The sequence below is a fragment of the Acomys russatus genome, chromosome 28 (genome assembly GCF_903995435.1).
Source record: "Acomys russatus chromosome 28, mAcoRus1.1, whole genome shotgun sequence".
Taxonomy (NCBI): domain Eukaryota; kingdom Metazoa; phylum Chordata; class Mammalia; order Rodentia; family Muridae; genus Acomys; species Acomys russatus.
In genome coordinates this window covers 29,884,884-29,897,816 of record NC_067164.1, presented here as the reverse complement: position 1 = coordinate 29,897,816, position 12,933 = coordinate 29,884,884, and the positions used below count along the sequence as shown (strand labels likewise).

Here is a 12,933-nt window from a genome sequence, read left to right as displayed (position 1 = left end):
GGTTGGGGATGGTCAATGTGGATCGCGTCAGTCTGTGATTTCGCATGTAGTCCAATTTCTTTTCCTGTCATTTGTCTCCTGCACCGCACGACTGATCACGCCGCTCCCTAGGAGGAGGAAACTCCTCTGTTGGATGCAGGTTCTTTATGAAGTAACACCTACACTCCCCCTACAGAAAGGCGGCGGGGAGCATGTGTGGGAAAGCTGCTCTTTAAGATGTTCATTGTGTGCTTCAAGGGCATATGCAAAGAGGGACGGCAGTGCGGTCCTAGTCCCGTGGAGTCAGATGGCTTAGCTTAAACCCTGTGCCCAGCCCCTGCGGCTTAGGATACATTTCTTACTATCGCCTGTGGCTTAGGATACATTTCTTACTATCTCCCCACTTGAGGCTCCTATCTATAACAAAGAAACCAGCAATATTTGCTTCATAGGATAATAATACCTGGGTTCAGTGGGTTAAGCAATGAATAGCAGTACGTTATATGTGTAAAATTCTGATACCATTAGCCAGTCTTAGAAGGCCTTCCACTAGTGTTATGTTGCTACGGCTTGATGTGACCCCCAAAGTATTAATATTGGGGTTGGGGCACCTTCTAGGCAGCGGCTGCACCATGATGCTTCTGCCTTTGGAGATCATCAGTGTTCTTGCAGAGTGGGTTTTAAGTTATCTTGCCATTTGGTCCCTGCAAACACAAGTCAGCTCCTTTTGCTCTTGTGCTTTCCTCCTTTTTTAAAATTAAAAAAAAAAAATTTTTTTTTTTAAAAAAATTTCTCTTCTGCTTTCCACCATGACACAAAGTAGCATGCAGGCTTTGTCACTCAGTAGAGCCACGTATTTGATTTTCTTCCTTTCTAAGCCTAGGCTGGTCTCAGCTGTTCCACAGAAGTGGAGATTTGCTTCACACGCCCTACATCCCAGTTACACTAGATATCTGCAAAGAAATGACACGCTGAGATGGAACCTAACTGGAACTCTTGCAGACAGGGACAACAGCGTCCTGTAGTGGGGCTGGGGGCTGAGCAGGAGAGCTGCAGAGGAGCAAGGAGGGAGAGCCAATGATAGTTGGAGGGCTGGACCTCGTCTCTCTTTTGTGACAGTACTAAGCACAGCTAAACGGCCGCCATCTTTGTTTCCATAAGCAAGCAGTAATGTAAAGACCCACACACACTCAAGTGAAAGCAGCACCTTTATTTTATACATACAAACAGTATAAAATGCTTATTATGTACGAGCCGTGTTCTGTTTACAATATATTATATTGCTTCCATCCAATGCAAAGACTTCATACGTTATACTCCTTATTTCGTTGTGTTGACAATATATTATATTGTTTAAATGCCACTAACACAGTGTAATTTTTTTTCTCTTTTACTTTGTTCCCCCCTCAAAACTAAAAAAGGATGACGGTAAGGGCGAAATATATTGTACGCACTTCAAGATAAGGGAGGGCAACTGAACTATTAATTCTACAAGTGTCCAAATATTTGGCAATAAAATTTGAAATACTGTAGCTTAAACACTATTAACTGCTTTATCTGAATCCTTGTGATTTATGCATCTTTGCCCGGTTTAACCTCTCTAATGTTTCCCCATCCTAATAACACAATGGGTTGTAATTTTGCAAATATCTGCCAGCTATACACTGAAAAGACAATTTTTTAGCCTGATCAACTGATATAATATAAGATCTATCCCAAAGGACTGAAGGAGGAAAATCTATACCATCATGCTAGACGTACTTAGAAAACCTAGAAGGAAAAGTAAATACCAGCCCAGTGATTTATAATGAAGCTAATAAAATTCAGGCCAGTATTCTAAAGCGTAGTGAACATCGTTCGAACATTCAACACACGAAAGGTTCACAAAGGCTATGAACTCAGTGTAACTTGAACCATTTCAGATGGCGGGGTTCACCAGATATAATTGGATTCAGGTGGATCCCTCCGCTCCTCGGCCTTTTTAAGTGAAGGCGTGTGCTGCTCCTGCCTGGCGCCTGCTGGCCTCGGGGCATGCATGAGGCTGGCTCCAAACCCTGCAAAAATTATTCACAGCTTAAAAGAAAAGAAACTACAAAAACAAGCGCTTCAGTTTTTTTCATTAGCCATTCAAATGAGACCATTTTCTTTTTCAGCCCTGAGTGAGACCATAGTGACCACACAGAGCTTCCTGAATAAAGGCAGGTGACAGGTTCAAAGTCTCTGCTCAAACCCCCCCCCCCCCCGAAACCCTGCATTACTAGCTCCATTAGGTCAGATTTCCATTGGGTCCTTTGCTCCCTATATATTTTGTATAGAAAGCCCCCTTCTCTCTCGTAGCCTGGGTTGACCTTGAACTCCTGATCTTTTTTCCTCCACCTCCTGAGAGCTGGGGATGGCAGGTATGCACCACCAGGCCAGGTTTATTTGGTTCTGGGACTCAAATATAAAATATATATATTTATTTATTTTTTTGTTTTTTTCGAGACAGGAGACAGAGTTTCTCTGTGTAGCCTTGGCTGTCTTGGCCATACTTTGTAGACCAGGCTGTCCTTGAACTCACAGAGATCCATCCACCTGCCTCTAACTCCTGAGCACTGATGTGTGCCACCATGCCTGGCATTCTTTGTGCATGCTTGCAAGCACTCTACCAAGTGAGCTATGCCTGCCTGCCTGCAAGCCCACCCCTCACTCCAGGCAAGACAGCTCAATGGAAGGGCTGGTCCTATGCTGAGGCCTCCAAAGGCCCTGCTGAGAATTTGGTCACTGATTTTTTCCCCCCACTGCGTTACCAAACCAGTCTCACTCATGCTACAGCAGGTGAACATGGTGGCTCATATCCTTCCAATAAATAGACCACAGGGCCAAGATTATCACACTCACACAACACAGGAGTTCTGCTGGGCCCAGGACCTCTGCTGTGCATGATAGAGAAGAGCTGTGATTTAAACTGACGCCTATCCGTAGGAACTTAGGAACTGTGCTCAAATTGGTCATCTCCCCATCCCCCACTCTGCTTATGAACCGGGAGCCTCCTTTCTTTCCACTGGGGGAATTTCTGGAGGTGCTTGGGGCATCAATTCTTTTTTTTTTTTTTTTTGCTTTCCTAAAATGGATCCAAGACAGCAATTACATCTTTAAAAAAAAAAAAAAAACAAAATCTGTCTCCGTCTTCCTGTGCATCAGAGCCAATCAGATTCAACATTTCATGGGTTCCGTGTGGTTTTAAATGCAAGCATGCTGTTGTTAAAAAAAAAAAAAACCCTACTGAGAATGCAGCCCCATGGTGGAAAGCGTTCCTTTGAGTTGTCAGTCTGTAGGCTACTAGCTCACAGAATGGTTAAAACATGGGCCAACAATGCACTGGAGCCAATCCCCGCCCGTGCTGCTTGGCTTGCCACCCATGCTGCCCTACCTCTCTGTTGAGGCGGGAGAGCCTAAGCAGAGAGTTGGTCTGGCTCCAGGACCCTCCTTCTCCTCTATGACGCCTGGGTGCCTAGGACCTCCCAACGTGCCACCCCAGTGGGAATCTGCTCTTTACCAGAATCCTCTGACTCACAGCTTCCCCCGTCACCTCCCTATAGTCAAAATAAATCCCATTCTTTCAGCTCAATTCTCTGAGTTAATGTCCAAAACAAAACAAAACAAAACAAAAAAACCAAACAGCTGGGTGGCCTCTCTCAAACAGGTTTGCAATTAAACAAGCATTAGGGCCACCTTCTTGCATGCCTTGCCTTGAGAGAGGTACTGACGATAGAGGAACCAGTATGGTCTACAGTGGAGTGAAACACTGTGGTAGCCTCATTGCTCTGAGACAGCAAGGCTCCTGACCTGCTTTCATTTTGGATGGGTGACAGACAGTCCCTTTGTCCCTAACCCGCTGGGCATGCTTACTGAGCTACGTGAACCTACCCTTTGAAAAACCTTGTCTAGAAAAAGATTTGATGTGAAAGTGATTTATTCAAATTCATGTTCTCGGTATTTTAGAGACGCAACAAACAAGATTGAGGTAATTGGTTGTTAAAGTATTACTTGAGCAAAACCTCCTGTTCCTTAAAGCAAGGAAGACTGTGGGCGTGCGCACACAAGGCTGTTCAGTGCCAGCTATCTCTGTCATTTTGTTCACTTGTTGACTGTCCCCACTTCCCATTCTGGACTGTGTTCTTTCCAAGGCAAGGTCTTTTCCTTCTATTGGCTCCTGTGGACCTAATGCCTGGATTCGCATTACGGCACAATTGATGCTAAACCGTTGGATTTATTAAGCTTCACATGCATAAAACAGTGATGTATATCGCGGGTTTATTTGGGATAGTCAGGAAATCCAGAAGGCACAATTACATTAGAGTATTTTCCCAGGCTGGGCTTCCGTGGTCCTGTTGTTTTCTTCAAAAAATCACTCATCTAAAATTGTATACAGTGTCACTGAAAGGGTCTCAAAAATGTGTGGTGTATTATATATAAATTGATAAAGCTTGATTTTTGAAACCAGAGGTCCGTAGAGACTTATGCTCCCTTAAAATCTGGAGGGCAGACTGTAGTTTAGTGCTTAACCAGGATGCTTGCTTAGCAAGGCCTGGGATGGATCCCCAGCACCATGGAAGGAAGGAAGGAAGGAAGGAAGGACCAACTTTAGCTACTCAGCTGCTTTCCTCAACACACTGAAGTACTGAACTAGCCTGTATTATTTATTTGACCTAGAGAATATTTGTGGCGACGCTGTGCGGAACTGGTGGCATTTTACAGGCCCCCTTCTATAGTCTAAAGCTTAGTTGGCTTTGATGTTATGAGAGGTGGTGAGCATGGAGTAGGGGGCAGAGAAATGGTCCCAAATGCCATGGCAAGCAGGGATGAGTTAAGGTCACCCGAAGACCAGGTCGCGCAGATGCCCGCTACTCACTTTTATTGCAGTGTCTCCCGTGCCAGCCTTCTCGACACTGGCATCTGTTGGGTTCCTGGCAGGTTCCATGAGCACCGCAGCCAGGCTCGCAGACAGCTAGGATTAGAGCAGAGCAAAGCTGGGTTTCCCTGCCTTTCCTGTTTCTCTCTCTCAAACAGCGCTACACGGCTACTTCTCCCTTTTAGTCCTTTAGAATGTGTTAGCTTTGGCTTCACCTGTTATTTTTTTTTCCAAGTCACTTTGCAGCCAAAAGTCAGTTTCAAAGTTGGAAAGGAAAAAAAAAAAAAACTTCTTAGGAGCGATCTTAATACTAAGCATCGTGTTTCTCATACAAAAAGACTCTCAGTGAGATTTTGAAACTGCTGGATTGTGGAACATTGTTCCTTCCAAGAAAACCCCCAATAAACAAAACACAAAAGACTTCATCTGTTTGTGCATAAATATTTCATGTGCAGCAATTCTCACAATGCCTTTGGTCTAAGTAAAAGAAGCATATACATCAGGGGACAAGGTCAACACCGATGCCCAGACAACATGCAACAGGCATGGACACTATATCCAGGGAGGACATTAATTCAGCTGCCCTGTCCCCATGCTGCCCTGCGTGTGGTACTTACGCTTAGAGCAGAGGTCTCCTTGGTAACCCTTGGGGCACTTACATTTGCTTTTACCAATGCATTTACCTCCGTTTCGGCAGGGCTGGGGGCATTTGCCTGCAATAGAACGTAGCTGAGTAAGGAAGGAGCTTATTCAACAGTAATTTCATCTTCCAAAGGAGTAACAAGGCTTTTAGATGAGAAATGCTTTGAAATGTCAGTCGTTTCTATTTGTTTTAGGTCTACGTTATTTTTGTTTTGGAAACAAGCTAATGTACTGTACTGACAAATGCCCCCTCCCCCAAAAAGAAAGAAAGAAAGAAAGAGAAAAAAATTAACTAATCTTGCCCACAAATGCTTGTAGATTCATACATAGTTCTATAACTTAATATATGGCTGACTCACTACATGAAATTTCCTTCAACTTTTCGCTTTTGCATATCACTTCTGGAAGTAGGTCTGCCTATACCCACACCTGATACTATCTTAGCCTAACATCTTTCATATTTATTTTCCTCTACCGTCAAGAATTTTCTATTTGAAGAATGACTTTTTAGAAGTAACTGAAAAGGGACTATTAACCGAAGGCTGAAGCCACATCCTACCAAGGGCACGATGATGTCCCAAAAGACAATCAGTGGACACCATGTTTCAGTGGTGACTCAGTTTGGGGTTTTTGCTCTCATTATCTTCTTTTTTTACTAATGAAAACTCTGCTGTTAACAAACTCACCTTCCTCTCACTAAGTCTTTTTATTTTTTTATGACCAAAGAAAGCTTGAGATGAAACAAACTATAATATTATTTACAAAATAAGCACTATTTTTGACAAAAGAGTTGAACTTCATATGAAAATTGTTTTGCTACAAGCACTTTTTCTACTTTTTACTTACCCCAAAGAACTTTGTTTATAAATTGGACAAAGTGAAGATAATTTACACACAACAACGTTGGGGGTGGGGTGGGGTTAAGGCCTCCTGGGGGGTGGGTGGAGGTTAAGGCCTCCTGAAAGGCTGCACTAGATTAGACTTTACCTTCCCCTTCCCTAAAGATCCCTCCCCACCACCATTTTCTTGAGACAGCATCTCATGTGGCCTGGCGGTCCTCCAACTCACTGTGTAGCTGAGGGTACCCTTGAACTCCTTTCTGATCCCCTACCCAGTGCTGGCCCATAGTGTTCACCATTAGGGACAGTTTTATTCAGTGCTGGCATCAAACTTGGGGCTTTGTGCATGTTAGACAAGAGCTCTTGTCCCAACCCCAAAGGCCACCTGTTCCACCGACCACTAAAAGTCCAAAAGAGTCCCACTTTCTAAAGAACGCCATTTACTGCTTAGTGACGACCTTAGCTCTTACTTAAAAGAAAAGCCTTGAACTCCAAATTCCCAAAGAAACATCTGACTCAGGCCCAGCCATGAAACTGGATCATGACGTAGAACTCTCTCCGGTGCTGTGGGCTTGTTCAAGCCAACTCTGTGTGAGATGAACGGTATCCTTCAAGAAAGACACATCGCCCTTCCGTGTGAAGGAGTTGGTGAGCTTTATGCCTCATGGTGAAGGTGTGTGTGTGTGTGTGTGGATGGAGGTGGGGGCAGAATAGAGGGTGAACCTGGTGATCAGGAACAACGCAGAACGACTGGTAGAGGCTTCTCTCTGATTCTACCGGTATGTTTGTGTTCTTGCTAAGAGAGGAATGAAGGCTCAGCCGGGAGGGAGGGTAGGACGGTCTCCTCTGGCTCTTATTGGGCAGGAATGTGATTCCAGCAGACAGTTGTTAGGCCATAGATAGTTCAAAGTATCTCACCATCTGATTGTTTTAGTATCCAGAACCCCCAAAGCATCTTAATATCGACTTCTTTTGCCTGAAAATACGTTGCAACTGAGTTATGTTGATTGGAAATAGAAATACTGGAACCCAGAGGAGTCGACCTATTTGTGTTGTGCAACACTTCAGGGTTGTCCAAGGACAAGAAGATTTCAATAAGCTGAAACAGTGTTTTAATGTAGCTCACGGAAGAGTCCTTGGGACAACAATGCCAGACCGTAAGGCATCCACAGTGAAGACATCAAAGGTCCCCCACCTGGGAGGCTGTGTGATGACTTCAGGTTACGACTCCATTTCACAGACAAAAAGTTAAAAGAGCTACAGGGGTGTTTAAAGGCCGACAACCGTCATGTGTGGGCCTTAGAAAGATGAGTGGTTTTTAACTTGTTTTCTTCAACAGTCTTAAGTTACTTTCTATAGAGAACTTTTGCAAGGTCCTGCTAAGTTATTTTTTAAACTTATTTGTAAGTAGTTATAAACTTATTTATTAAATACAATTTTTAATTATTATAAATCATTAAGTTATTTATAATATGACACAAATAATTTGTGGGACCTTTCTAACTAAAGTTCTAGGAAAGATTCTTAGGAACCCTATAAGCCTTGCATAGTAAGATGTATTGCAGGGCTGGCCTCCAGGACAGCTCTAAGGATAGCCTGGCTGACCCAGTGGCAGCATCTCACAAGCCAGTCACAATGGGCTTGAGAAGGTATCACTGGTGGGAGAAGTCAGGGGAACGAAAATTAGACTGACAGACAGAAGAACACACAATGAGTGCAGTGTGGGGAAATTGCAGTGCTGCTCGTGGGCTGAGAAATGAGAAACAACCTCAGAAAAGTTGTTCCCTTGTGGTCCCGCAATGATTTTAGGTAAACAGTCAAAAGAAACACAAACTTGGGTCAGTGAGATGCCTCAGCTGGGGAATGCAACTGCCACCAAGCCTGAGTCCAATCCCCAGGCAGAAGTAGAGGACCGACTCTCATAAGTTGTCCTCAGACCTCCTCATATATGCTGTGGGCATACACTTCACACACACACACACACACACACACACACACACACACACATACCACACAGATACACACACACACACACACATACACACACACACACACACACACCACACAGACACACACACACAGACACACAGACAGACACACACACCACAGACACACACAGACACACACACACACACACACTTAAAAATGCAAACTTGTCAGCGTGGAGGCCTGCTCACAAATATTCACAGCCACACTGATCAAATAACCCTCATGTAGGAACAACTCAAATGTTCCTCAACTGTAAAGGGATACACAAACGGCGTCCACAGAACCGGATGTTCCTCGGCAATGAAAGGAGCCATGCACCAGTGCAGTCCTCGATAACAGTGACCTTAAATGAAAGGCCAGGCACAAGGTGCTCTGCCTGTGGGACTCCGTGGGTGTTCGGAACAGGTAAAGCCGAAGAGGAAGAAAGCAGATTGCAAGCTTCAGGCTCTGGGACTTGGCAGATATTTCTAATAAAAATAGATATGGACTTTTTTTTAGGGTGGTGATAAATTTTTCTGAAGTCAAACAGAGGTGACAGGTAACTTGTGGTTATGCAGGATGATACACTTTGAAACGCTGCGTCTTATGGTGTGTGAATTATATAATCACTTAAAAATAGGAATAAACAGTTCAACTCTGTATTTGTCTGCACACATTTAGAAAATCTTCAACTCCAGATCTACTTCCGATCCCTACTCCCCAACCCCCCCCCACAGTGTTCCTTTTAATTGAAACTGGAAGTTTTCTAAAAGGACTTGAGTAAAATGTGTAGTTGGATCTATGATGAGCTTTCAAAACCCTACATTTTTTGGTCCAGTTAGAATAAAACAAAAAACAAAACAGTAGAAAGCGACAAGTGGGGAGGGATAAAGAAAGGGCTGGAAAAGGAAGAGTGGGAGGGAGGGGGAAAGAAATCCGGGGAGAGAGAGAGAGATGGGAGGGAAGGAGGGAAGGAGGGAGGGAACAAGGGAAGGAGGGAGGGAAGAAGGGAGGGAGGAAGGGAGAGAGAGAGACAGACAGACAGACTAACTGACTGATTCTCAGCGAGTGGGTGCCTCTGCCAGAGGAAAGTTCCTAAGCATGAAGGCATGAAAAGGCATCCTTAAAAGCCCACGGATGAAGACTCATAAACAAACTAAGGATGCAGTGTCTGGGGCTGAGCACGGGGAGAAAATTAAGGGGAGTTACCTCGAGATATCTTTATCAGGAAAGAGTAATTAATAAGAAGAGAAACCACATCCTGACAATTAATTACATGTTCTGTGGAAACTTCAGAGCTATTTCATTTGAACCCTCTAAAAATGGTTATTTCACCTACTACTTATTAAAGCACAAAAACCCACAAATAAATTAGAGGTTGAAAGTTAAAAATAGGAAGGTAGCATTATTCAATTTTGAATCTACCTCCACTTTGGAAACAATGGCCGCCCGGAGCACAGCTTTAGAGACAGTACAGCTGGGAAGGACTCCCCTGACACACACGGGGAAAGGCCCGAGCAGACCCCTCCACAGGCACAAGATGGCTCGAGGCTCGTGCTCCTGCTCCTGGCTGGACCTGCGCCTCTATGCTCATGTCTACTGGGCATAAGGCTTACACTGAATTGCTCATTTCTGAGGAGTGGCTTGCTGAGCGCCACCTAGCTGGTAGACGGCAGATCTGGGGCTTTGCAGCATACCGCCCCATGCTTCAACTTCTTGTATGTGACAGACGCACAGCCCAAGTTCACAGCTCAGCTACTCTGTAGCAGCACTCAAGCAACTCGGCTGTAGGAGACACAGGCATATCCAGCACCCCGTAAAGTTCCTTTTGTGCGCCCTCCCCCGTTCCCGCCCCACAACAGCAATTCCAGTTTCCAGGGTCATCAATTAGGTTTTACTCTTGAACTTGAAAACTGGACTCTTGGGTAGACCCTTTTATTGTGAGCCTGCCTCCTTTTGCGTAATATATCCCTGGCAGCCACTCAGGCCGCTGCCACTTTATTGTTGTTTTAATTGTTACCGTTTTTTCTCCCCTTTGGGGGGAGGCGGGGGTCTAGCCTTTTCTCTTAGGTGGGTCAGTAGGTTCGGGATACTCTGGGCAGGAGAAACCTCCCCCCCCCCAACCCCCGTGCTTGTGGGTAGGTAGCAAAATCTTAGAGAGGGTTTGTCTGGAGCCTCTGGCGCAAGCTGTAATTCTTAGCCTTGCCTTTAGACAGGGAGTGGCAGGTGGAATCTAGTGAAAAGAAAGCACTTCACACGAGAGGTCGCCATCCTATCTGGGCTTCAGATTCATCAGGGGTGCGAAAAGTAGCATCAGAAAAGGTTTCTAAGGGTCCCCGCCCCCAAGCCAGAGCGTCTGTACTCACTCAGCTCACACTGCTCTCCCTCGAGTCCTGGAGGGCAAATACATTTTCCCGGGTAAAAGCAGGTACCCCCATTAAAGCAGGTGGCCGAGCAGTTCACTGGAAGGATGAATGACAGAGTGCTTCGTTAGACAGGCAGTTAAGCCTAGCAAAAATTTCACATAAAAGTGAACAATGCTTCTTCGGCATGTGCCTAACAGTTTCTTATTTACACAGTAAACAACCCACTTTACAGTTAAAAAAAAAAAGTTATAACCAAACACTCCGTTATTTGAAATAACTGATTCAAATTATAATTACAGTCAAATCACGAAGACTCTTTTCAGAATATAAGAGAGGATAGGCTACCACACGTTGTATTCGTTCCTAATGAAAAAGGCATACTATGCTTAAAAATAATCTTTTAAATAAAATCTGTGCTCTAAAAAGAAGAACCTACAAATCCAAGAAAAAATTCTGAAAAATGTTTGAAAGCATCAAGTTGGAAGATAAAGGGAGAAAAGTTATTTGGATTAGATAAAGGGGAGAGAACTGTCAAAAGTGTCAGGGCCCTACGAGGCGGAAGCAACTCTCAATAAGATGAATGGAGAATCGTTTTAACGAATAGGCTGTAAAAAGAGACTGTCATGGTACTTGGAGAAAGACTCGAGTAATTGCATCCAGAGAGACAGGCTGTGGACCCTGTGAGGTCCCAGGATGAGGATGAGCCATGACTGAGCCTGTTAGATGAAGTGGGAATGACGGGACACAGTAAAAAAATCCAATTACACCCCTGTGGGGATAAACACACTGTGACTCATGCCAAGCCCCTCCCTCTTGGTGTCAGTCTCTTGAATTCACTGATCTTTGGCACTTAGAGGGTAGAGGAATGGAGGAAGGAGAAAGGGAATAGTGAAATGTAGTCAGCTTCACTCATTCAGTAAAGAAGATTAAAATGAAAACTTGGGGCAAGTATAGAAGCGCATGCTTACAGTTCAGAGTCCCAGGAGGAGAGGGAGAGGGAGGGCACTGTCATTTCCAGCTACATAGTGAGCTTGAGGCCAGCCTGGGGTATGTGGCTATGTGGGACCCTGACTTTAAAAAAAAAAAAATAGCCAAAAACTAAAAATTAGAGCTTAGGGTTTTTTTCCCCCCAATTCCAGTTATATGTCCTTGTGTCACGTAAAACAGATGAATAAAGGCTTCCAATGTGAAAGTCAGAAAGTTTAAATGTGTGTGTTTTGCTGGGAATTTAATTGAAGGGAAGTTCAACCAAAGTGCCCTACGAGAACACCAGGTGTCTTAAATGACACACGGCGTTCAAAATTGCAAACGGCCCCAGCTGAAGGCAGCGGTGCTCCCAACGTCTCCACGTAGACGTGAGCAGAGGCAGAGCCTCTGTGTGGGCTTTAGAGTTCAGGAACTACAGCACGTGGGTCCCCTCTTTGCCAATTCGAGATGGTGTCCCTAAGGCTGGGCAGTTGTTTTTATGAGGGAGTCTTGTCTCCCCACTTCTCATGCATATACCTCCCCAGAAAAAGAGCGAGCGAGAACATTAGGGTCAGTGTTCACTTGCTCCACACCCACTGGTCCTGATGGTCACTGATATGTGTGTATAGGGCAGTGGGCCCGACAGCACACCTGAAACACAACTTGCTACATCTGGCTATGTGGCCTGACCACCCACCTTTTAGCCCCTTTCTTCTCGAGCGAATACACAGCTAGGTAGCCCTTGCTAGTTTTTCTTTAACTTGTGATTCTTCTGCCTTAGCCACCAGAGTGAGGAATTACAGGTTTTCATACCAGGCCTGGCCTGGCAGTTTGATGTCAATTGACACAAGCTAGAGTCATCTTATGTCTCCATAAGATCCAACTGTGGGGCATTTTCTCAATTAATGTTCAATGGGAGAAGGCCCAGTTCACTGTGGGTGGTGCCATCCCTGAGCTGGTGGTCCTGGGTTCTCTAAGAAAGCAGGCTGAGCAAGCCACGAGGAGCAAGCCAGTAAGCAGCACCCCTCCATGGCCACTGCGTCAGCTCCTGCCTCCAGGTTCCTGCCCTGTCCTGATTTCCTCCAATGATAAACGTGGATGTGTAAGCCAAAATAATTCTTTCCTTTCCAGTTTGTTTTTGGTTGTGGTATTTCGTCACAGCAGTAGTGACCCTCACTAGAACAGCACTGAAATAATTTTTGTCCTTATTCTTGGTACTTTTACACTACTTTTGTCATCCTGGCCAAGATTTTCAACATTTCTGTCATGGTCTGGCTAT

General features: G+C 44.7%; 1 protein-coding gene across 1 annotated transcript in view; it reads right to left on the bottom strand.

The window, feature by feature from the left end:
- Window positions 1-1,405: 1,405 nt before the first annotated feature.
- The window catches only part of Wif1 (WNT inhibitory factor 1), a 61,812-nt gene continuing 50,284 nt past the window's right edge, over window positions 1,406-12,933 (bottom strand). Inside the window, exons 7-10 of the mRNA XM_051170494.1 lie at window positions 10,689-10,784; window positions 5,491-5,586; window positions 4,874-4,969; window positions 1,406-2,033 (exon numbers count right to left, since the gene is read on the bottom strand). Coding sequence (XP_051026451.1) covers window positions 1,912-2,033; window positions 4,874-4,969; window positions 5,491-5,586; window positions 10,689-10,784 — 410 coding nt within the window. The 3' untranslated portion in view covers window positions 1,406-1,911. The remainder of the gene's footprint in view (window positions 2,034-4,873; window positions 4,970-5,490; window positions 5,587-10,688; window positions 10,785-12,933) is intronic.